The 25636-nt window shown below is 45.1% G+C and overlaps 1 protein-coding gene across 2 annotated transcripts in view; it reads left to right on the plus strand.

The window, feature by feature from the left end:
- The window catches only part of PHF2 (PHD finger protein 2), a 170051-nt gene that overhangs the window by 81322 nt on the left and 63093 nt on the right, over positions 1-25636 (plus strand). For both annotated transcript variants that reach the window (XM_014596567.3, XM_014596569.3), the window contains exon 2: positions 20719-20804. In XM_014596567.3, coding sequence (XP_014452053.2) covers positions 20719-20804 — 86 coding nt within the window. The remainder of the gene's footprint in view (positions 1-20718; positions 20805-25636) is intronic.

Consider the following 25636-nt stretch of genomic DNA (forward strand, 5'->3'; position numbering starts at 1 on the left):
AATGGAAGTGCAGTCACCCTAGAGGATAGGCTGACAATTCAGGCTGACTTGAACAGGCTCGCAAGGTGGGCGGATAAAAACCTGATGACATTCAGCATGGAGAAATGCAAGGTACTTCACCTCGGGAGAAAAAACCCACATCATACTTATAGGCTTGGCAGTACTACAGTCACTAGCACCACTACTGAAAGAGACTTGGGGGTCATGATTGACCACAAGATGAACATGAGGTACCAATGCAATGCCGCAGCCAGCAAAGCAAATAAAACTCTGACTTGCATCTACCAATGCATCTCAGGCAATACCCAAAATGTCATCGTCCCGCTTTACTCAACCTTGGTAAGGCCGCAGCTGGAGTAATGCATCCAATTCTGGGCTCCACACTTTAGAAAGGATATGGAGAAGCTTCAGAGAGTTCAGAGGAGAGCCAGGGGTGTAGGTTGTAGCCATGTTGGTCTAAGGACATAGGCAGACAAGGTTCCTTGGGTGAATCTGATATGTTTTATTAGACCAACCCAAATAGTTGGGGAATAGTTATTAAGCAAGCTTTCGGGTTCAAAAACCCTTCGTCAGGCTAAGGAAGTTTCAGCAGTTGGTGTGTGCTCTTCTTGGATGGAATGAAAAGTAAAGAAGCCAGAGGCTGGTCTGGGGAGTCATTTGTCAGGCAGGTTATAATGTGTCAAAAATCCAATGTCTATATTTAGTTCATGATTTTTAGTATCCAGGAGGTTGATGTGGTGGAGTTCATAGGCTCGTCTCTGGGACGTGTTGTGTAAGTTTCCTTTGAGGATCAGGACTGAGAGATTGGAGAGAGAGTGGCCCTCCTGTGAGAAATGTGCCCACACCGGTAATTGGGTATTTCTGTCTTTGATGGATTTCCGTTGTGTGTTCATTCTGGTGCGCAGTTGTTGTTTGGTCTCTCCTATGTATTTTCTGCCATGCGCATGATTGGAGATCAAGAAAACAGGACTTATGGGGAGAGGCATGGGACTTCAGCCTGGAGAAGCAAAGGCTCAGGGGTGACTTGGTGGCAGCCTCTAAGTATATAAGGGGTGTGCATCAGGATCTGGGAGAATGTCTGTTCACCAGGGCACCCCAAGGGAAGACAAAGTCTAATGGTCACAAACTGCTTGAAGACCATTTTAGAGTGGACATGAGGAAAAACTTCTTTACCGTCTGAGTCTCCAGAGTCTGGAATAGACTCCCCCCAGAAGTAGTGCAAGCACCTATTCTGAATACCTTCTAAGAAATGCCTGGATGGTTATCTTGCTGAGGTGATCTGACCCTTGTTGACTTCCTGCCCCTCGGGCAGGGGGTTGGACCTGATTATCTCGCAAGGGCCCTTCCAACCCTAATATCTATGAAATCTATGAAACCTTATTTCCATAGGAGCTTATTTTCCAGCTTCCACTCAGAAAGAAGAAAACTTGTTTTCCCTTAATGTATTATTTTTAGAGGTAGAAATATATGTGGTACCCAGATAAGTTATTCTAAAGTTTCATCTACAAAATATTAGTTTTGAAAGAACCTTAGTTTTGGTGTATTTGAAAGAATCTAAGGACATGGGCACACATGGTACTGTGAGGTAAACTCAGAGACATGACAATACAGCTCTGGTCCCAGGGCAGCCATGCAGTGCCCAGGGCAGTACTGGCTCCTACACTGCTGATTGTGGTGGCACAATCAGTCACCATGCCAGGAACAGGTGCTTTTGGTCCCCTCCCCAAAGGTGGCACCCAGGGATACTGCCCTGGACGCCTCCCTCAGTTATGCTACTGGGTAAACTAGAGTGAGAATTAATATCTTGATTTACGTTAGCTACCTTGTCCTTCATGAAACGGGTACAACCTATATGAGTTAGCTCTCACCTAATTCAGGGAAAGGTGCACAGGAAATTGTTATAGACGAGGTGGTGATGGGATGTATATCTACTTTCTTTTACTTGTAAAGTGCAGACAGAAGTGACAATTTTCACCTGATCTTGCCCCTGAAGTCACTCTACAGCCATGACCAAACATAGGTGCATGGCTGCAGAGTGCTTCAAAAGGGCCCTGTCCTGCAACAGTCTGAACCCTTATTGCATGAGGGTTTAAAGGAAGATGGCTTTGGTAACTTGTGTCTGTGTGTGCTGGGGCCAGGGCTGGGCTGATGCAACTCAGCCCTGCTCCTGCTGCTGTCTCCAGAACATGAGGTCGGGAAAGGAATGGAGGGAGTTCAGTATGGGATTTTTCGGCCAGCACTAGAGGATGGGGCGGGTGGATTGGAGCCCACCCCTAGGTGAACTGGAGCTCCAATCCATCTGCCCCCCACTCTGTCCGGTGTTGGCTGGGCATCCACTAGAACAAGCTCCCTCCACTCTCTTTCTCCCCTCCCATTTTGAAAACAGCACCAGGACCGCGAGGGGGAAGAGGCTAGGGAAGAGTGGCTGCAGACTCGCAGACACTCTAAACAGTAGCCCAGTTCCTCAGCCCCAGGGACCCAACAGCAAACCATCTGGACTAGGGGCAAAAATTACATGTAAACTGGTATAAGTGATCAGAAACCAGTTCAACTCTGTAACACAAGAGAAGTTCAGTGCACGTAAACCACTTTCAAAATGGCCAAAACTAGTTTAAGATATACCTGGTTGGATGTAGTATCAGACTAAACCAATTTAGGTTAAATTGGTTTATTTAACTTCCATCTCAGATCCCCTTCAGATTCAAGTTAACTCACAGTCCCCCAGCATCTGAGGATGCCTTGCACCTCCCCTGCAAACCCCCCTCTTACAGGGTGGGTGGGCTAGCCTTTGTCTGCTCCAGCCAAAAAGGGAGGAATGCTCTAGTGCCCCTGGTTTCTGGCCTGAGCCACTGCAGGCATGTGGCTGCATTTCCAAAATCAAAAGTGAATGTCTGTTCACTTGCTTATCAGGACAATCTATGCAATTTAGTCTAACCTGCAAAGATTGAATTGATTCAGCCTCGGGCTTTTTAACCGTCTGTACTTAACCCTGTTGGGTCTGGTGACTCGTTGTAACTCATGGTGTTTACTGCTATGAGTTATAATGGGGAGCTGCTCTTCTGTCTGATTTGTTTGCATGCTCACGCCCTTTGTGCTGCAAATGAAATTTAGGAGCCTAAGTCACTGAGGCAGTTTAGCAGTTTTCCATCCAAGAATAATACTAAGGTCAGCACTGAAGCTAGAATTTTTCTGCAGAACATAGTAAACTTTTATTTCCTTTGTAGTGGCCTGAACCAAACAAAGCACACAGAAATCAACAGAGAGATTCCCCATGAGTTCAGCTATTTTTGGATCAGATATTTAGTGGCCTCAAAGCCAGAAGGCTTCCTCCCTGCCCTGCACTGAGCTATCTGTTAAAACAGATCAAGGGAAGGTTATGATTAATATTATCCACTATAATGGAAATCATTTTGTTCTACCATACATAAGGCAAAAAACCTAGGGTTATAGTTGGTAAACTCATGATCTACCTGTGATGTTTTTTAGATGCTTTAATGACTCAAATCTGAACAATGTGGAGATTGCTGACTGCATGAAACATAACATTTCATAGGTTGAATTTGTGTCTTGTTGGTTTCATAGAACCTTTATTTTAACTCTCCTCCCAGTTTAGATTGCTCCTGCTGAAAAATGCTTGACCAGTGCTTTCCTCCCTACCCTCTTCCCAAAACTGATTGCAATTTTTTTGCTGTAGCAGCTGTTTTTGTGGGTCATCACTTTTAGCAAATCAGTAAGACCAAGAGGATATTGCATCTCAGATCACTGTAAATTGTGAGCTTAATATTTAGATCTTCCCAGCTAGGTCTATTCAAGATGAAAATATATTTGATAAGTTACAGAATGCACTAGTGTAGTGATAGGGTTTCTACCACTGCCAAGCAGATCAGACACCTATGCTGAGAGGTGCTGAGCACCTGCTTTGGCCATTAACATCAGTGAAGTAACTGAAGTCATTTTTTTTTAAATCCTGCAGATAGCTGAACTTGGCTGTAACAATTGTTTTTCAGGGAGGTCCTGATTTCCCCCAGTTTTACAAATAGTTTTATGGAGGTCAAGTGATTCAGGCTTTTTTCCCAAAGGGCTCATTCTCTGTTACATACCACAACTGAAAACACATTTAAAAATATGTGGGGCAGTCAACCAAAGAGCACAGTTTATCCAAGAGAGCAAAACTTGTACAACTGGCTAAAAGTGAATGCATGCAAGAAGGAGCAGTGCAAGCTGCTCCTCCCAGGCCTTCATGCCAACTCGCATTTCTACACCCATCAGTGACATGGGCTTTTATTTTATTGCTTTCACTGCAAGCACAAAAGGAAGCCCAAATAAATCATTTGGTGCAGATAAAATAAAGGATCTGTGCCCCAACCATGTTTAACCACGTTAAACTCCCCCATGCATAACTTTTCACTACCCCAAAGCTTCTCCAAAATGAATGGTTGAAAAGTCTGTTGATATAGGCTGTTTTAAATCAACAGGAGGAACATTCTAAAAGTAAGGGCCCTCCAGGAAAGGAGAGCACTGCCAAGATTTTTACTGAGGAGGGTGCAGCACAAGAACTCTTGAGCATAGTTATGTCACCAGGACAGTAGCGTTCCCTTGGCTGAGCAGGTCCCAGGCCATTTAGGGCTTGATAGGGGAATATCAGCATGAGCTACTGGGGTAGATTACAAAGCTTTAACTGAGCGGACTTGTGCTGTAATGTTCCACTTCTTGAGCAGGCTGCTTGCCTGCTGCATGAGCTTTCTTTTCTGTATCAGTTCTGTGACACACAGCAGTACTTACAGAAGGGAACTGCAGTAGTAATAATATTGTTACACAAGTGAGCCCCATTGCTTTTCATACTGAGTGCAGTTCACAGAGTGCTTTCTAATGATATGGCTGCAAGTCACAGTGACTTCTGTGACCTCTTTGACTTCAATGAGTGTTCAGCACCCTTCGACAATGCAGACCAGGTATGTAACTAACGTGATAGGAGAAAATTTCTTGTGCATCATGTATGCTGTAAGGATATCTGGGACACATCTCTCTACAATTTTGATTAGATTTGCTTTCATCAGGTTTAACTAAAATAGTGGTAAACTAGGTACAGGTGCCAGAGCTGATCATAGAACTAAAAGCCAGGAACTCATGTTCTCTGTTTTGCAATGATGCTCTCTGTCATCCCAGGGAAATTACTTAACTTCTCTGACTCAGTTTCCCTGTCTATATCTATTTGCTGATCCACACAAACTATACAGAAGCTGAGTTTTTTCCTCCAGCCTTTTTTGGTATATGTCTAAAGCTCTCAGTTGAAAGGGACACTGGCAAAGTTTCCAGAACAAAAAATGACTTGCCTTAAGGTGGGCAGTACCTTTCAGTTCCACCTATCCAGTATGCTTGTTTTAAAACTGTTATTATTGCCAAGAGATGACAAGAAAAAACAGACACTCTTTGGTTTGGTTTATGAAAGACCCTCAGGGTTTGCTGCTTTGTGTGCTGATTGTACAAAAGCATGTATCTGGTCTTCATAGAACAATGCTGATATCACATTACTGTTTTGATGGGTAGTGAAAGATGTTCAGTCCCCATGCAAAGCAGTGGCCAAATCATACACTTGTTTGGTAAGCAGAACTCTCAGGTGAAGTCCTTGGAAAGTCATGGGGACAAAGCAAGATCAGGCCCAAAGCTGTGAAACTCAGATATTTCCATTCAAAATGCACAAGAATCTGAGGATCTGTGCAATGGGAAAGACAAAGTCATCAGGAAAAGCGTTTATTTAATACCACACACAAAGAATTACAAACAGTGGGGACCAAACGCTGAAGCAAAGAAATTGTGTGTGTTTACACGATGGAACATTTAACTGGAACATCTCATCGTCAGAGCACTGTACTAACATCCCGTAATTAATGTTTAGAGTAACCCTTTGAGGTAGGCGGGTAGCTATTAGGGCTGTGCGAAATGGCAGCATTCCATTTCGACCATGTTTTGACGGAACAGCGTTTCGTGTTGAATTTTATTTCGATTCGAAACAGCTGTTCCGTTTCATTCTGTCGAAAGGATGAAACTGTTTTGATGTTTCATTCATAGGCTATAATGGGGAAGGACAAAACAGCCTATACCTTTGTCATTTCTGCCCTGATTTGGATGACATTTGCAGGAATGGTAGCCCCTTCTGTGGGCATGAAGCCTGCCAGGTTTCAAGGAGATAGGTGCAGGGGGTTCAGGGAAACTGCACCCCAAATCTTGAAAGCAAAACTCATGTCACATGTATATATTAAGCCACAGCAGGGTCAAAATTGCAGGCATACTAGCACTTGTGGAGGCCACAAAACCTGCCAAGTTTCAAGGAGATAGGTGCAGGGGTTTGGGGGAAACTGTACTTCAAGCTGCGGACAGGCAAAACTGGTGACATGGGTGACACTGTGTGTGTTAAGGCGCAGCAAGGTGAAAACTGCAGGCCTGCTAGGCCCTGCTGTGGCCACAAAGCCTGCCGGCTTTCAAGGACATAGGTGCAGGGGCTTCTGGGTTCTGGGGCCCTGCACCTCTAGCTACTGACAGGCAAAACTCGTGACATGAGTGCTTGTGCAACTGTGTTCGTCTTGTGTGAGGGGGGCGGCGGGAACTACTGCAGGCCTGGCTTCTAGGCCCTGCTGTGGCCACAAAGCTTGCCAGCTGTCAAGGAGATCGGTGCAGGGGGGTTCTGGGGCCCTGCACACCTAGCTGCTGACAGGCAAAACTCGTGACATGGGTCCTTGCTCATTAACTCATTAGCCTAGCTAGCTACTGTGTTACGCAACCAATCATGATTCACTCAGGGACCAGCTCAATACACAGTAGCTAGCTAGGCTAATGAGTTAATGAGCGAGGATTAACACCTACAAAACCACAGACTAAAGAGAGGAAAGAATCAATATAGAGCTGGGAACTGCTTCTGCCCCAAGACAGACACAGTCAGTGGCACACGCATCCATGTCACGAGTTTTGCCTTTAAAAAAATCACCTCATATGCAGACCAGATGGCTGGATCACAGGGCGATTTAAAGCTAGAGGCAGGGGGAAGCAGGACCAGGGGCAGCTGCCACAACCCCAGGTCCCAGCTCCTCAGCTTGTATATTACTGTTAGTGTCACCCAGTTAGACAGCACATATGGCATTTAAAGCCCATGGGGCTGGGAACCAGAGTGGGGATAGTTTATTCAACTGGTTTCCTACTCCATGGCCTATTCAACTGGGCTATGGGAGCATTTTACATCTTGTGGGCTGGGAACTGGGGCCCCATGGCATATTAATTTGGGCTATGGAGCATTTAAAGCTTGTGGGCTGGGAACTGAGGCCCCAGGCATTCTCTTGGGAGCGCTCCAGCCCTGGGTGCACCTGCTTCCTGCTTTTAAAACAGAGGAGTGTAGCAGGTGGTACCTCTTCTCCCAGGGCTGGAACCCTCTTGGGGCTCCAGGAAGGCTCCAGTTCTGGGCTTGCATGTGGGACTGTGGCAAAGGCGATGCATAGCGGTGGCAAAGGGGGGCAATGTGCTTCCCTGAGATTGGCCGCTGCTGGCTTCTGTGGGCAGTGACCACCCCCTCTCCCCACTTGCTGCCGACGTGGCTGCTGGTGGCTGCGGCTGGTCCCTGCTCACTGCTTGCCATCGCCAACAGCGCAGACGGCGGCTGTGGGTGGTCCCTGCTCGCTGTCCGCTACTCGCCATCCCCCGCTCACCACCAACACCATTGCGGCTGCCTGCGGATGGTCCCCACTCAGCCCGCCCTTGCCACCGATGTCACTGCGGCCACCTGTGGGCGGTCCCCACTCACCACCACTGTGCCCCCACCGTCAACGCCGCCCCTGCTGCCTGTGGGTGGTCACCATGCCCCTCCAGCCTTAGGAGGCACGCATCGTTCATGGACTGCAAGATGTGGGTGTCTTCCACACCCGAGAGAAGTGGACAGCCATTCAAGTTAGACTAGGAGGAGGGAGACCTGTCTCATAGGTATCTCATTTAATTTCTTGTGGAAGAGCCAGTTATTTTCTACAAGAAATCTTTTAAAAGACTGTACTCATCCCTTTTTGTTCTGGGAATTTTCTTCCAACATAAATGTAGCCTCAGAGTCTTATCCATACCACGTATTGTCTGAGAGTCTCAGTCCTGTGGTTATGTTCTGGAACGGAGACCCACTGTGTATAGAGACTGTTTCTGTGTGGGGCCTACCACACTGTAAGTGCTTGGTCTGACAGATACTGTAAAAATAAATATAATCTTTTAAAATTGTTGAAAAAGTTCAAATGATCTTTTCCAGTCTATTCTGGTTGTGATGTCTTGCTTGCCATAAGTTCATGCACTGTTCCCTTGATGAGTCTAGGCTGGAAAACTACAACACTCATCCAGAGAGGTTCCAAATTCCTCCTTCCTTATAATGGGTGTTGATGTTTTCAAATGCAGCTATTAAAATTCAACCTAATTGCTACTGTGAACTGAAGTGCTGACTTACTGCAGGACCTTGGGCATGCTTTGACCTTGTACCTCAGTTAACTCACCCAGAAAATTGGATAAAAAAGCAAGCCCTTTCTGAAAAGTTCTGTGCAAGTGAGACCTCTCTCTAGACTGACTAGGTAGTCAAGTAATTGTTTTAGTTTTGCTGAAATTGCAGCTACTTTGTCAGATCTGACGAAAAGGAACAATAAAAATTTGATCAAATGGATAAAGGAGTGTTGGATAACTATCAAAACAGCAGAAGATAAATTATGATTCCTTTCACTGCTCAGAAGTCCTCATTTCTCCCCACTATTTATAGTTCAGATAGAGGCTTCTGAAATTAGGTTAGGTGTGGTGTTCCATCAAAGTAGTAAGGGCAGGAACACCCGATCCTTCATATAAGCTGCTAAAAGAAAAACATTTTGTGCAATAAGTGAGCAATGTCTTTTAGGGAAATCATCCTTTTGAATGCTGTATTCTTGTATGGGGGTGAATATAGGTTAATTGCTGATCACTACCTTTACTGTCAGTGAAAATACTATAACCTAGGTTCTGCTCTGTGATAATTGTTCCACATCATGTAGATAGAGCAGGGGAGGGCAAAATATGGCCTGCGGCCCGTGGAAGGTCTTTGTTCGGCCCACAGCAGGTCCCTGGGTCCCACCTGGCCCAGACACCGCCCACCCGTGGTACATCCTACTGCCCCATGGGCATGCAGTGGGGCTAGGGTGGATCTGCGGCTGGACTGCCCTTCTAGGCATCCCAGGTAGCTGCAGCTCCTTCTGGCTGCTTCTGCCACTGGCCCCAGCCCCATGGTACCATTGGGGACCTACATGCATAGTCCTGACCCGGCCCTGCCTGCATCTGCTCCGGGACTAGCCTGTGCTGAGCATCAGTGATAGCCAGGCAGAAACTGTTGCTTAGTGTGGGGGAAAAGAGGCTTCTCCTCACCCGCTGCTGCCAGGCCCTTCCTGCTGCAGTGGCCCAGAGCATATGCCGGGCTGCCCTGCATCTACACTGCCATCACTGCCACCTCTGGGATGCCCAGTGGGTAGAGCAGCCACAGGGCAGTCCAGAACAGGCTGTGGGTGGCTGCATCAGGAAGGGCCTGGCAGTGGCAAGGGGGTGGGGCTGCTATTCCCCTGTACTGAGCAACAGTTTCTACCCAGCTGCCACCACTACTCAGCACAGGTGTGTCCAGAACAGGTGCAGGGAGGGCCAGGTCAGGGCTTTGTGCATGGGTCCCCACTGGTACTGTGGAGCTGGGGCCAGCGGCAGCAGCAGCTGAAAGAAGCCACCACCGCCTGGGCTGCCTAGAAAGGCAGTCCAGCCTCCGATGTACCCCAGTCCCACTGCATGCCCAGAGGGCGACAGGACACACCACAGGCAGGCAGTGCAGAAGAGGTGCAGTGTTGGGTTGGGGTTGGGGATGTGCACGTGGGTTTCAGCTGATCGGTTCCTGTGGGGGTGAGTCTGGCGAGGGGGTGGGACTGGGGCTGAACGCAGTAGTGGGGAGGTGCTGCAGGGCATGTGGGCTCTGGGCTGTTGTTGGGTGGGGATGGGTGCTCAGGAGGGCGCATGTGGGGGGCTCCCACGCACACCCCACCATACCCACAAGCCCTCCCCTACAACCTCTGCAACCACACCCTCTCCGGCACACAATCACACACCCCACAAACACCGCACCCACCTATACCCTCCCCCACACCCTGCAGCACCCCCCCACCGTTCCCCACACGTACCCCCCCACACACCTGCACACCTCTAGAGGGAGCCCTGCTCACTGCTACATGCACGCACCCCACCACACACACTCACTTATACCCCTACATACACATGAACCTACACCCCCCCACACACCCAGCCCCCCTCCACACACACCCACACCCTCCCCCACACCCTTCATACACACACATCCACACACACACAGAGCCCTCCCAAAACCCCATACCCACCCCTCCACACCCCCGCAATATACAAAAGTAAGACCTCATTTTAAGGTATTATGCAATCACTGCTATATATGCAATGCAAGGACACACAAATCAGTACAAACATATTTTTTTAAAATAAAATTAAAATATTTTATTGTCAATGTCTAATTTGTAGTATATAATTTGTTTTTTTCCTGGTTTCAAGATGGCAAACCCCCTTCCCAAATGGAGTTCGTCTGGGGCCAAGGGGAGGGACTTCTGGTGGCAAAGGTCAGGGGCTAGGGGGCGGGACATCCAGTCTCAAGGTGGTGACCAGGGGGCAGGGCTACCCTTGCAGCCCTCGACAGCTCACCAAAACTCGTTAAGCAGCCCTCCAGCTGAAATAATTGTCCGCCCCGGGATAGAGGCTGGATCGTCATATGCCAGGCACCCAGCATCTCTGAGTCTCTGTGGCTCATTATGGGTCCTGTGCCCTTCTTCCACTTAGGAGTCAGCATCAGGCCCTAAGCAGCCTACCACTTGCTGCTGTTTTCAGTGCCATGTAAACTAGGTAGGCCTGAAGGCAAACAGCAGAATGGCTTATCAGTAGGATCTGTTCACCTCCCAGCAGTCAGCTGCCTGCGCTAAGCCTCACTGCAGATTCCTGATCCATGTGCAGTGAGGGAAGTGCAGATGCGGCACAGCTCCATGGTGGAGGGGAGTGCTGTGGAGGGGAAGAGCAGTATGGTGCAGCTCTGTGCCACCAATCCCTTGTGCTGGATTGGACCTCTTCTGGCCCATGGGCTGTAGAGTACTGACCCCTGTGCTACACTGCAGAAATCAGTGGAGGCTGGTAGTAAGGTGAAAGTGAACAAGGGAAAATGGTAAGTGTGTTCCAAGGCAATTTATAGCTCCAAGTAGATACTGTAATTGCTCAGATTCAAAAGTGTGTATGCAATGAGTGCCCTGAGAAGCCCCACAAGCTTCTGTGTATGCCTATGCTGCTGTAATTCTTTACTAGAATGGAGAATAATATTTCTTTAAAGGCCTGATTGTGTGTTGGAAGTTGTGCATATTTATTGCCCAGAGATGTCCTTAGGTGAATTCCGATCTCTTTTCAAAAAGATAATTAAAAAAAATTGTATTTTAAAATCCTATTTTTATTTAATTCTTTACTTTCTTCTCATTTTAGTCTTCAACAATTAAAGGGTTTTTATGTATTTCTGTATTAATCTCCTAGTTAATAGTAGTTAAATTAGTAAATGTTCCATACTAATATGGCCGACAAGGTTCTTTGGGTAAATATCGGATTTACCCAAAGAACCTTGTCGGCCTGTGTCCTTAGACCAACACGGCTACAACCTACACTCCTCATACTAATATGAATATTTTTCTTGTAAGTTCACACTTTCTCATCTGTGTTAAAAAAGACAAATCTAGAGCCTCATTAATGTCTCTGCTGTGAAAACAACACAAATGCAAACCAAACTGATGGGCAAATAACTCGTGCTGTATTTAAAACTAATAGGACGTTCCATCAAGACAGCTTTGACAAGGCTATACTTCGCTATCAGGGAGTGCAGTCTGAAGTCAGTGAAACTTCAATTCCTTGATCGTGGTTTTTGAAAAACCTGCCCACAGGTGCCTAAATATGGCTTAGGAGATGAACATTAGACTCCTATTTTTGAAAATTTTGGCCTATGGGTATAAAAAAAGTGCACAGTAACTTTGTTAATAGATGGAATGTCTGAATAGTTTTTCATTGTGAACATGGCAGTGATTTTGATTAGAGGTGTCAAAGATTTTGTGCCCTAAAAAGAAAAAATTGTAGTAAAAAATACAATTATTTTAGCCTGTGATGATACAACCACTTATTTTGGGCATGTATCATTTTAACCACGTGAGCAGTATAATTTAAATCAGCATAATGAATCATCTAAATAAAGTTATGGATCTGCCTAACTGACTGCAGTATCAAGGCTTTAATTTTCAGTACTACGGTATCTTTTTTGCCTATTACAGTTCTGTAAAACTCAAATAAGAAACCCTAGCAGCAGTGGTGTTTACACTTATACAAATATGTGCTTGTTTGTTTGCTTAAAGAACTATGCTATGGCTTAAGTCCATTATTTAAATTTCTTTATTTAAGACATTCCTTCTTATCTGTTTGCCCTTCAGATTGGAGGACATTGATGTAACAAGTAAATGTTTTGGACACCTGGATGGTTCAAGTCTAATTCCATTTTTACTATAAGTTGTACAAGAAAATGGAACAAAAAACTAAATCTTTTTCCCTAGGTCAGGCAAGAAAAATAAAAGGCTTAGCATTTGCTAGCTGCATTTATAAGTTTGTCTCCCTACCTGGGAAGAACCTTATTGTCTTCGTTTCTGACACGTCTTGCATCATGACTTTCTGCACCAGATGTTTCCTTGGTTCCTAACTGACATGTTTGCTGCTGTAGCTTCTCGCATAGTAATATCAGTGTCACAGTGAATGAGGTTCTTTTCCCTCCTCTTTTCTTTTCCCTCCTCTTTTCTTTTCCCTCATCTTTTTCCTTCACTAATTAAAAGCTCTCGGCATTTGCTTTGTGAGCCTGAGGTCATCCACAAGGGGCACATGCTCAGGCCTGCAAAACTTTGCACTTGACAACATGTCAAAAAATGTAGGAGAGAGACCTCAAAAGGCAGAAACTCAGGGACTGACAGGGTGAGCTGCAAAGACCTTATAAGGGTACATGATCATCATACTTGTGCACACAACCGTAGCACCTGCTTGCACACATTAGAGGGTCTCTGTGGTAATTAGGTAGACTTTAATGTCCTTGCAGTGCACACAGGACCATGCTTGTAAAGGTCTCTTTCAAAAGACTCCTGTAGGGTAAACTGCATGGTACTTAATTTGTGTGCTTCAGAAATGAAAAGAATCCCGCTGGGATTTGAGCGTATTGTTGCAGGGTGTGTATGGACTTTCTAAAGTGGATCCTCAGACTACTAATACAGATGAATCAAATAAATCTGCTCCTGCTGATGCCCAGAATGCTGCACCCGAGCTCCACCTCCTGCAGCATCACCCTCTGCTTTTTGTTCTTCCCTCCCCTTAAAGGAGCAGCATCTCAAAAACTGCACCATCTCGCGCTTCCGATTGCAGTGTACTGCTCTACATACTAATTTAACTCCTTGTCGGAAGTGTTACAGTCCTCACCACCTTCCTCCCTCCTTGCATCTTTTCTAGAATTCAATTCTCACCTCCTTGGCCTTTGCTCCTTGCCTCTGCCTAGGGTTAAAGGTGTACTGTGTCTCAGAAGCCAGCTCCTGAGATGTGGTCCCTTTGTAGTCATTGCCTCTGAAAGTGGAGAATAGATTGTGCAGAGGCTGGCAACTGCTAGTTTCAGGCTGTTGGCTGGGCTGTATGTTCCCCAGGCCTGTTTACTAGGGCTGTGCGAAGCTTCGGTAGCTGATTTGATTTGGAGGAGACTTGTCCCAATTCGGAGACCAAATCTCCAAATCCAAATCAAACTGAGAGATCAGTTAAAAGCTCTGAATCGATTCGAAGCATCCAAATCGATTAAAAAAAAGCTCCGGAAAAGATTCGGCCACTTTGGAGATTCGGCCATAGGCTAAACAGGTAGCTGACACAGCTGCCTCCAGCTGGTAAGTCTGTTGGGGTTGGGGGAGAGGGGAGAGGAGGGAAAGGGTGTGGGGGAGGGAGGGATTGGGCCTGGGACAAGCTGCCCAGTCAGGGTGGAGGGGCACGTTACTCAGGGAGGGGGGTGGAGGGGCACAGGATGTGGGCGCAGCAGTGCTGAGAGTGGGGACTGCCCTGCTACCATTTGCCCAGCAGTGGGGGGAGGGCAGGATGCAGGCGTGGCTCACTCTGGGTGGAAGAAGGCAAGCAGCAGCAGGGCATAGCCCCCGCTCCTAACGCTGCTGTGCTCGCATCCCACACCCTCCATGCTGGTTGGCAAGTGATTGCAGGGCAGTGACCCCACTTCCAGTGCTGACGCAGGCGTGGCAGCACTGGGAGCAGGGACTATGCCCTGCTGCCCCCTGGAGTGAGCCGTGCTTGCATCGCGCCCTGCCGCCACACACCGGTTGGGCTAGCAGCAGCAGGGCATAGCCCCTTCAGCTCTCCCCACTGGGGAAGAGGCAGGCACAGCTGGAAGAGCTGTGGGAGTAACCCCCATGGCTTCCCTGCTTGGCCCCATCCCCTGCCCGGTCCAGCCTCCCAGCACTTTAAAAAATAAAAAAGAAGTCCCGCACTCACCAGCTCTGGCAGTGGGGATCAGGGCCTCTGGGAGCTTGTGGCAGAGCGCCCCCCCCCCCATACAGTGGGTGGCAGTGGGGGGCAGCAGGGATCAACTCCCCACTTGGCACCCCCTCCCATGCAATGTGGCCCAGTGGGGGGCAGCAGGGATGAACCCCCCACTTGGCACCCATGTGGCAGCCTTCCCGTAGCACGGGTGCAGTGTGGCTTGGCAAGGTGGTGCACGCTGTCTGGGAGCTGGAGCTGCTGGGGCTGAGCACTGCTGGGCTCCAGGTGACAGGTGGAGCCGCCCCAGCTCCTAGACAGCACGTGGTGCCCTGCCGAGCCACGTTACAACTGCATGATGTGACACTCACCGCATGGGTGCAAAGCAGGGGCAGGGGATGGACGATCACCGTTGCTGCAACTGGTGAGTGCGGGGCTTGTTTGGTTTTTTTTTAAGTGCCGGTACTAAGCTGGGGCCAAGCAGGGCAGCCATGGGGGCTTCTCCCACAGTTCCCACCACCCAGGGAGAGAGGCAGGCACAGCCAGAGGAGTCGCGGGAGAACCTGCAACCAGCTGGCTGTGCCTGCCTCTCCCCGGCCGATCTGAATCTCTAAATCAGCGCTGAATCAGCACCAGATCTCCTTTTCTGATTCAGCTGAATCAAATGTGGACAATGATTTGAATCACCAAATTGAATCACTGTTCTCCAAATCAGCCGAATTTGAATACTTCCCTATTTGCACAGGCCTGCTGTTTACGGCTTGGACTCAGCTTCTGTAAGCTCTCTTTCAATGCTGGCTTGGCAGTTGCTTTGCAGAACCTCTTCTGTATGACTTCAGCTCATGCTTGTTTGATGTGCTTAATAACTCAAAAGCAGTTTTGAGACCACATCAGTTATTGTGGCAGTGATGGTAGTATGTCCAGGTTGTAGAGTGAAAGAATCATGATGGCACTTTGGTAGGGTGGCCATCATACAGGACAGTCCGGTTGTCCTGTGTCCTCTGTTGATATGAAACCAGATGCTTTTATGTCATAAAGGCATTGGGTTTCATATCAATAGAGGACAGAGTAGCAGAAAACCGGAAAGTCCTCTGTGATGGCCACCCTACACTTTTGCCATCATCCATTCCCACCTCTGTTGACATTTGACTCAAGTAATGACCTGTTTACCCTGAAAATGAAGTAGAGAGGGACAGAAAGAGCAATTTTTATTAAATAAACAGATGCTACACATAGGGTGCCAACTTGTGCTATCCAGGCTCTTTTTAGGAATACTTTAGCTGGAGAAACTTTTTACAATTTGAATTATTCTAGAGAAAAATAAGATTGGAAATGATGCAAAGAACACATCCATGGGCCTGTATTAATTGTGCATAAGTTTTGAAAACTACATGGGTTTCTCATTTCCACAATCAGGTTCTTTATAGTAAAAATCAGGTGTCAGGAAATAAATCAGTGCTATTGATTAGCAGCTCTGGTAAGAGAGTTGATCATTGCCTTTCCAGGTCTTAGGGAGCAGAAGTGTCTGTGTGTCGTTGTAGTGGGAGGGCATGTGTGAACACTTTTTTCATATGGACTACGATCTTCCAGTATGAGTAGTCCTGTTGCCCATCAGTGGAAACACATGGAAGATAAGGTGTTTCCCCCTTGTGCTACCTGTCAGAATAGTGGACTTGCAGCATCACACTCTGCCACCCTTACTCATTAGTAGAGCTACTTTTGGAGACGAGTTCTTCTCTATGTAATGGGGAGGCAGACGCTGGTCCTTAGTGAATATAAATAGGCAACCCAGATTCAGACATTGTGCTGCAGGTGAAGAAGCTAGGTCTAGTCAGAACCAGTGGGTGGCCCTGATAGAAAGCTCATGTTATAACTCCCCTAGAATCCTATTTTGATGGGGTCACTATGACTATGAAGCCTGTTTGTTGGCTTTTATTCTCATTTTCCCTTTTTATTTTGGTTACATAATTTTTCTTGCCATATGAGCCAGTTAAACCCTCCACACACTCAGTCCTTCACCCCAGTCTTTGTATGGTTTCATACTTTTTCCTATAGAGATGTTACTAGTGCCCAAGAGTCTCAGCTGCTTAGCTTAGCTAAATATAGATTTTTTCAAAGCTCCAGTGTAAAGCCTAATCCATACCTTTACTAAGCTTGACAAGTACAATACAGTGGCATAAATAGCTGATGCAGCATTTTGGAGACATGGTTATACTTGTGATAATCTGGTTGGTTTGTTTAAATTCTCTAATACTTAATCTGGTATTTTACCACCTCTATAATTCTTTACCTAAGGGCCCTGGATTGTTGTGCGAATTTTCTAGTCTAAAACGTTTTCTTTAGATTTTCACGTCAATGATTTTAGTCAAGTCGCCTACTTTGTATTTATTTAAGTAATACACTAATGCAAAAAGATTCATCCAGATCCATTCTTTTATGGATGAGTTAAAAGCTCTTTGTTACCTATGGTGCCAAATGCTGTTAGCAGTACAAGTTAACCATCAAAGGTACAGGCTAACACAGTGGAATCTACTTTGCCCTAGTGAACTTCCCTTGCTTGTACCATTACAGCCCTTTGAGAACTGCTGTTATTGACAATACTATGGGCTCCTTTAGGAGAAGAGTATCGTGTCCATGATTCTGGTTGTAGGGCCTGATGAGCTTCTACTGTTTAACTCTGAATCGGGATCTATCTATACTACAGGTAGTTACAACTGCATAGATAAATCATTCAGATTTCTGATGAAGTCCTTGGCAGCATTTTCTAAGAGGATGTAGTTCATTTGATTTCAGTGTCTTAGCCATACTTGGGGAAACCAGGTTATGGAACATCCCTTTTAGAAAGGCTTTTCTAACAAGGCAATTTCATGGTTTGTCAGTACAGTAGAAACAGATGCACATAATGTTATAACTGTTTCAAAAATGGTTTCAAAAATGGTATTGCAAATGCCAGTGTGGTTAAGGCTTTAGTGCATTTTGAAAGTAAAATATTTCTTCATCTAGATTTCAATAAGAATTTCTTCCTGCCTGAAACACATGTAAGAACACAACCCATGTTAGTACTGGACAGCTAAGGATGTTTGGGGAAAGCATAATGTGATTGACAGAAATAGCACTGTGATGCATTCCCATAGCCATTTTCAGAATAGAGCAACATGCTCATTTTTGTGGTTCAGGAATGCTCTCAGCCTTATTAATAGGCAGCTAAAGATGATGGATCATGTTCTAACCCATGCTAGAGCCAGCTTTACACCTCTGGAGCTCTGCAGAGGGGGTGAAAAAGCCAACCTAAATGTGCAGCTGAGGGTTCCTATAGATCTAGCCCAACCCTTTTCTTCTAATATGGGGGTATATTGGAGGGTCTGGCAACCCCCGCTGTCATAACAGTTCTATGAGGACCTTAGTGTTAAAGTAGAGAAACCCTCAGGAAAGCCCAGGGGATCAAGGTAAATGTAGCTGTGCACTACATTTGGGTCCTGTGTGAGACACAGCTCCTCAGAAGCAAGAATGGAGGCATGGATCCGACAGCTTCCTGCCTTCCATAGGAAGTCTGAAGAGCTCTTCTCTGTGCTGCAGATCTGCTTTACACAATCTGTGGTGTTTCAGGCAGAACAGGCATCGACAAAATCCTGCTTGCCTTTGTTTCTTGTGAAAAAACATTGCCATTCTGGATTTTGATCTTTGGCTGCCTGCTCATGACTGACTGTACGAAAACTTCTTATCATGCGTACTTAATTTCTTTGCAATTTAGTTTTGTTTTTCCCTAGTGCTGTGTTCTGCCATTGCGTGGCATTCACACAGCGTGCCCGCAGGCTGCACTGTATTGTTACATATGTTGTGACATCCAAAATAATCTCAGTGGGTGTTCTAAGCAGCTGCCGCGATACAGCCTATCTTCTTGGCAGCCGAAAGGGCTGTGAGCTCTCCTGTCGCCTTTTCCTCCTCTTGATATGGTATGGTAATAGAGATGAAGCCTATTGAAGTTTTGCATGCTGCATATCTTGCCATTGTTGAACAGCTGTTCATAAGCACCTGGATCAAGATATGTTTGTTAATTCAGCTGTGGTCTGAGCTGATGTTCTAGAGCAGGGGTGCTTAACCCCTGGCCCATGGAGCCATGGCATCTGGCTTGCATGGCTCCCCATGGATTGGGAAATTTGGTGACATGGGAGCAGTGTCAAGAAATACTGTCACCGCTCCTCTCTGCCAAAATTTTATGCCCTGCATTGCTGGGTGGGGATTGGGCCATGCCTCTTGTCCCCCATGCACCTGGGTTGGGGCCAGGCCATGCTCCCTTTTCCCTCCCCCCCATGTGGCCAGATGGGGCCCCACCTTACCACCCTGAATGCTGGATTGGGTTTACTGACAGGATCTGGCCCATTGACAGACTGAGCTCTGTTCATCCAGCCTGAGGGGCCAGAAAGTTGAGCATCACTGTTCTAGATGGAAAGACGGAACATAAAAACATAAGAACTTCCATTTACTGGGTCAGACCATAGGTCCGTCTTGCACAGTCTCCTGTGTCACACAGTAGCAGAGAGTGGATGTTGAAGGGGAGAGTGAACTGAGTATGAGCAGGGCTTTCTCCCATTGTTCCTTTTTCACTTGCAGCCTCCAGCTTTTAAGGTCTATGAGGTTCTAATTCAGAGGCTGTCCCCTTAACTCCCATGCTCAATAACAACTGATGCCCCTTTCCTCCAAGAATTTGTCCAACCACTTTTTGAATGTGCCTAAACTGTCAGCTTCCACCACATCTGGTGGCAGTGAGTTCCACTCTTTAATGTCATGCTGGGCACTTCTATATATGTGATCAATGTGCACGAATAAACTCTGGAGCTTATTGCTCCAGAGTTTTTTGCTCCTGAGTGTATTGCATGAATGTGCACCGAGGAGAAATAACTCTGGTGCATATTGCCCAGAGCTGCTCCGACGGGGCTCCACATACTCCACATATTGCAGAGAGGCTGGGTGAGGCACAAGGGTGTTTCAGTGCATGGGTGTGGCTAGCACCCCACTGAAGCAACCTTGTGTCTCAGCCAGCTGCTCTGCAGCACATGGAGCCCCACTGGAGCAGCCAGCCCAGGACTGTTCCAATGGGGCTTCACATGCTGTGAAGTGACTAGCTGGGGCACAGGGTTGGGGGCTGCCTGCAAGCTAACCCTACACTAAAGTACCCTATGCCCCAGCTAGCTGGGGCAGCACCTACATGTGCACTCCTGCACATGAAAAAACTCCACAGCAGTTTAGGACTTATATTTACAAGTCTTAACCTGATGTGGAGTTTAGTAGTTTTGTGTACCCTAACAGAGGTGCACGTGTAGACACTGAGACATTTACTGCGCAGTTAACTGGGCAATTGTGTAATAAACGTTGCACTCACTGTGTGAAAAAGAGCTTCCTTTTGTTAATTTTAAACTTACTAGTTTCATTTTATGACTTCTTCTTTTGTGAGAGAGAGTAAATAAATCCCTATTCACTTTCTCTTCTTCATTTAGTATTTTGTAAACCCTCTTTATGTTCTCCCTCAAGCATCTCTTTTTTTAAAGTGAATAGGGCTAACTTCTTTAGTTTGTCCTCATATGGATTTCCCACCATTCCACTAATCATCAGTCCCAGCCAGGTAAAACAATTTTTGTAGATGAAAACAGGGATTTTCAATTAGAGTCTCTATCAAATTTTATGGGAGGTTCCTACTGAACTTGCAAACAAGCTTCTGGGTGACACCTCCTTTCATCACTATGTAAAGAACATAGTCTGTAGTACTAGGCAGCTCAGTGGTCCCCAACCTTCTCTGGCCCAGGGGCAGCAATACTGAACAAGTAATGTGCTGCAGGCAGCATCTTACTTTGCTCTCCTTGCAAATGGAAGAAACATGTTTAATGGGAAGCCACGTTTTCCAAGGCTGCAAGCAATGCCAGAGAATCTGTTGAGCAACAATGTTGCTCGTCAGCCACAGGTTGGGGATCATTGTGTCAAAGGCATGCATAATGTGCTGCCTTAGTATGGCCCTTGGCAATTAATACACTGATTACTTTGTATTCCTCTCATCTTTTTGTGTGTTGGGAGCTAGACTGAGGATGATCTAAGGTTTGTTTTTAAATATTCCAGCTGTGTTGGCGTAGAAGAAGACGAGGCGCCAGATATTGACATCTACCATTGTCCAAACTGTGAGAAAACTCATGGGAAGTCTACCTGTAAGTACACCTGTTTGACTCCTCCACACTCAGGTAGATACTGCATATTAAAGGCCAGGGTGAATTCTCAACACTGATATATTTTTTGCTAATTAAAATTGGAATTTTAAACACAGTTGGGGTAACATGGGAATGTAGCCTGGGATTTTGGATATCTGAATTCATTTTCCTGTTTAGCCTAACCACAGGAACGTTGTGTGACCAGCAGCAAATCTAATATGTTCTAGTTCTAATATGCTGTTTTTGAGTAATTATCTTCCGATAGGAAGAATAAGGAATAATATATTATGCTGGTCTTGGACATGCAGTTATTTGTTAACGGTGGAACAGTTAAAATAGTAGGGTGCATTGAGAAGAACAATTCCTGCAGTTCTTTCTCAGGCAAAACTCCCACTGTTTTAAAAATATAGCTGATGTCAGTGGGAGTTCCTATTTGATTGAGAACTGCAGGATCTTTTTACTTTGGGCAAATTAATTCAGAACTTCTATCTAGGCTGGAAAGGTAAAAAATCACTGTGAAATTAAATGCTTCATTTAGACATTATTTATTATAAATATGTGGCAAAGTGACAGTCTAACTATTATGCAACAAACTACAATTAAGAAGATCAAGGGGAAAATACTACTCTCATCTGCCTGCAGGTGGGTTGGAAATCTGATGTTCTTGGTTCTCAAATTGTCAGTGACAAATGGAGCTAGCCCAAATCTAGGATTCCCATACTGTGGAAATGCCAACATTAATTAATTAATTCCCAAATTATGCCCTTGGTTCAAATACACACACATTTCCTTAGAAATCTGATATTTTAATTCTGAAGTTTCAAAACAACATTCTGTTTTACCTTTTCCAAAATGCAGCTGACTGGGCTCCCTGAACTCCTCGGAGCCAGGCTGCTCACCTCTCAAGAAGGCTGGGGTCTGAAGCCCTCACAGCTCAAGGCAGGGCTTCCTGGATGGCAGGCAGATTGGAAGTCCTCAGAGTCTCAGCTCAAGCTGGAGTTCTCTGGTACTCATCTCTGTAATCAGCCTATGAGCTGAGTACATGCTGGAAAGCCAGGAATTTTGCCACTTCCTTTGGAAGCTTCAGTGATATCAGCATGTTCCTATAAAATGCTCTGATTCTGATGACTCTGCATTTCTAATGGGAGAAAGACTTGTGTTGGAAAATTTCTGACTATAGTAGAAAGCATATGCCTAACACATAACTGCAAATCATCTTTGGACTGAATAATTTAGCAACAAAATGACTTACTTGAAAAAGCAGGGTACGAAGATATTTTAAGGCCAATGTTGACCCACTGTAGAGGAGGATAAAGCATGTTTTCTTGACTCTGAATGAAACTCTTGTGAAACTTTCAAACACATTTGATGTTTTTATTACTTTGACTTTGGTTTGAATTATAAATGAGGAAAGGCACCTCATTTTCAGAGTGAAAAAAACAGATAAAGATGCTACAGTCCATAATCAGGATCTAGGTATAAATTATATAACAAGCATAGGTGCATAATCTTACAACTCAAGCAATGACTCTTACAATAAGAAGAATACTAGTGTAATATACTGATTATGACAAATAGACTAGAAATAGCAGCTGACTTTAATGTTTTATCTAGGCTCTTCCTTGTTCATTGCTTGAAAAAAAAAAACCCTGCCTTTTATAGATAATAGCTATTTTTACAGTAAAAAGGTGGTGTTTCCAAAACATCCCGACTTGTATAGTCTTATAAACCATGTATTTTTACAGTCCTGCTAAAAATATACAACAGCATAAATGTTTTCTCAAAGATACAGAGAATATCATATCTTCATAGAATCAGTTATTAGAGTAGACTGACATAATAAAGACGTGCAAAAGAGCTGAAACCTAAAGGCACTTGTACACATGACAGGGGCTTATTCCCCATGGTTTTGTTTTATGCCCCCTGAATTGAAATAGTGGGACATAGAATAGAAACCTGAGGACTAAACCATTTCAGTTTTTCTATCAGGTTACGGTGACGGGCCCAATCCTCTTTTTTTTTTTTTTTTGGTGGAGCAGGAACCTGCCTACGGCCAGGGGGCAAGCTGCCAGTGGACCGAGTTGCCCCTGAGCTGCAGGGAGCCCCAGTCCTTCGCTCCCTGATGGTGGCAACTCCTGGGGCTGCCTGGGCTGGTTGCTAGCAGGCTGGGTGCTGTCCCATCTCAGAGGCAGCACCCAACTGGATCCAACTCTTTCCTGAGACCACCCGGACTTCCAATATCCTGTGTACCATCCCACTGCCTTCTCCAGCTGCCAGCACACCCAGCTGCCCTCCTGCCACCTCTCTGCACTGCCCCAGTGGCCTGCTGAAGGGAGTAGCGGCGAGGAGCCCAATCCTTTTTTTGGTGGAGCCTGCCACACTTTCCCGCAGTGAGGGGAGTAAACTGTCAGATTAAAGCTGCAAGGTTACAAGTAGCAATGTTCCAAACTAAACTACATGGGGATGTAGTTTAGTTTGCAATGTTGCAAACTCATTTGAAACCCCCAAACCTGATGCACATATAATGCGTGATGCTATTAAGACACACAAAGGAAATTTTGTCACTTGTACATGGTGATGATCATCACGTGTACAAGTGCCCTGAGTGTGGAATGAGCGTGGAATATCATACTTCGAATTTGTTGAATCTGTATGCCACAGGTTCTCAGGATATCCAACAGGTTTTGATGGTTAAAAAGAAAAAAATATTTATAACAAAAGGGTTAAATATCATAGCAAAAAGGCAAACGGTAAAGGAGTAACCCTGTGTAATGGAAGAAACTCAAAAAATAAGGGACCTTAAGCGAAATCAGGAACTGACCTTGTGGTAATAGTTCTCCTGTCAAGTAGTTCTATGCAGCTTGGTCTACTTATACTGTACTTCTGTAATGGAACTTCTCTGAGGTGATCAGTTTAATTTGTTTTTTAACTGGTACAGTATATTTTAAACTAATTAACTTATCAAGCAATACCAATTCTGTATTAAGCAAGTAAGTGTTGTTCCAGATCCTATAAAATACTGCCAAGACTTCATTCTTGTAGGACCAGGAAAAAGAAGCAGAAAAAGCTTTCTGTCTTGTGCGACTTCTACAGATTTTAAATGTATATTTCTGATGCATGCTTTCCACAATGTATGTTTTCCAGATGTCAAATTTAAAAATCATTTTTCTCTTTTTACATTTTTCACTTTACTAGTGTAGCTTGGTGACTACTATTCCAGAAAATTACTTCCTTTCATATGACATTTAAAGTAATTTTGCTATAATGAAATTTATAGAGACTTCTACTGGGGAAGAATTATACATATTCACACAAATATTTCTGATGTCATATAAGTAAAACAGCAAAGCTCTGTTTAGGCAGTCTTGACTCAGTTTCATAGAAAGATGTAAAACATGTTGCCTGACCTCAGTCCCTTAGGCTGCTGAAAACTGGGAGGAATACCAGTCAAGCCTGTGGAATTGCATGGATATATACAAAAGGGGAATCAGACTCAAAGTATTTTTAAAATAATATTAACAAATATATAACAAACAAGAGCTTATAGACATAGTTTTTCTCAATATATGCATATAAATATATGCGTTTGAGTCCAGGCAGTGTATTCAGTTTGAGAGGTAAGTGGGAACTAATTAAAAAAAATAATCCCCCAAATTTTTCATGAATACCACTTGCTTTTTCCCCCATCCTGGCCAGTTTTATACTCAGGTGGTAGAAATGTTTGAAAATTCAGAATTTTTCAGAAAAGGTTTGCAAAAAGTATTGCATTCATCCCCAAAAATCTGATGTGTAAGGCCAGCCCTAGAGTTTGTTGTTCTTATTGATTTATAGCATATCTTATATATGTATTGCACCTGCACCCAGAGTCAAATATCTGTCATTGTGGTCCACACAGTACAAACATATAATAAAGAAACTGGTTGAGAATGGACCAAATATCACCCTTCTCTGTTGCATAATTCCCGTTGAACTTCTGCAGTGTATGAGCAAGCATCTCAGGGGATATTTTGAATTAGGCATCTATTGATTAGCAGTGAGAATTCAATGTCCACCTGCCCTGTACCTGAGAAAGTATCCCCCTGAACTGAACGGCAGTTATTTTGGACTGAGCTTATGTAAAAGATTTGTTGTGAATATTACAGTTCACTGCTTCATTGGTCTTTCCACACAGTCATGCTGTTTGAGGTAAAATAACTGAAGGAACAGGAGAATATGATAACATCCCTTACACTCTTATCATGTTTAACTAGAAAAACTGAGGAAACTGAGTTGGTTGGTAGGGAGATGAGCTTTATTGGAGTTGGGGGTTATGGGGAAAGAAAGAGGTAAGGACTGGTGTTCATGTTGAGAGTATTTCCTTTGTTACTAGGAACATTGAATTAATACACTAAGCCTGAGAGTCATTAAGATAAAGAACTAGCAGCTTTAATGAATATATCCAGCTAGGCTGGAGAGCTGCATGGAACTAATAAAACCATTGTGCATTGTGCAAAACCTGGGGTGGATTCTTTGGTAGTTATGTTCACAGTCATGGCCAGCAAAAGAGTTGACTTTGCCAGGTCCCAGGAAGGTAAAGTGGGAGCCACTCAGCTCTTTTGGTAGTCAATGACAGGGGGTGTGAGTAAGTGTATATGAATGCAGAAGGGAAGTGGGAGGGATGTTTGTCCAGTTGTGGTATCAGAGGAATATGGAAATTCCCTGAAAATCTGTTTGGAACATTAAGACAAAAAAAGGTTTGGTTCCTATTGAGTGCTGGGTGAACTCAGATTTCGTACTTTCTGCTCCCTAGCTTGCCCACCCTTTGATGCACCCTGGAACAAGGCTAAAAAATA

This window comes from Alligator mississippiensis, chromosome 12 (assembly GCF_030867095.1).
Source record: "Alligator mississippiensis isolate rAllMis1 chromosome 12, rAllMis1, whole genome shotgun sequence".
NCBI classification, from domain to species: Eukaryota; Metazoa; Chordata; order Crocodylia; family Alligatoridae; genus Alligator; species Alligator mississippiensis.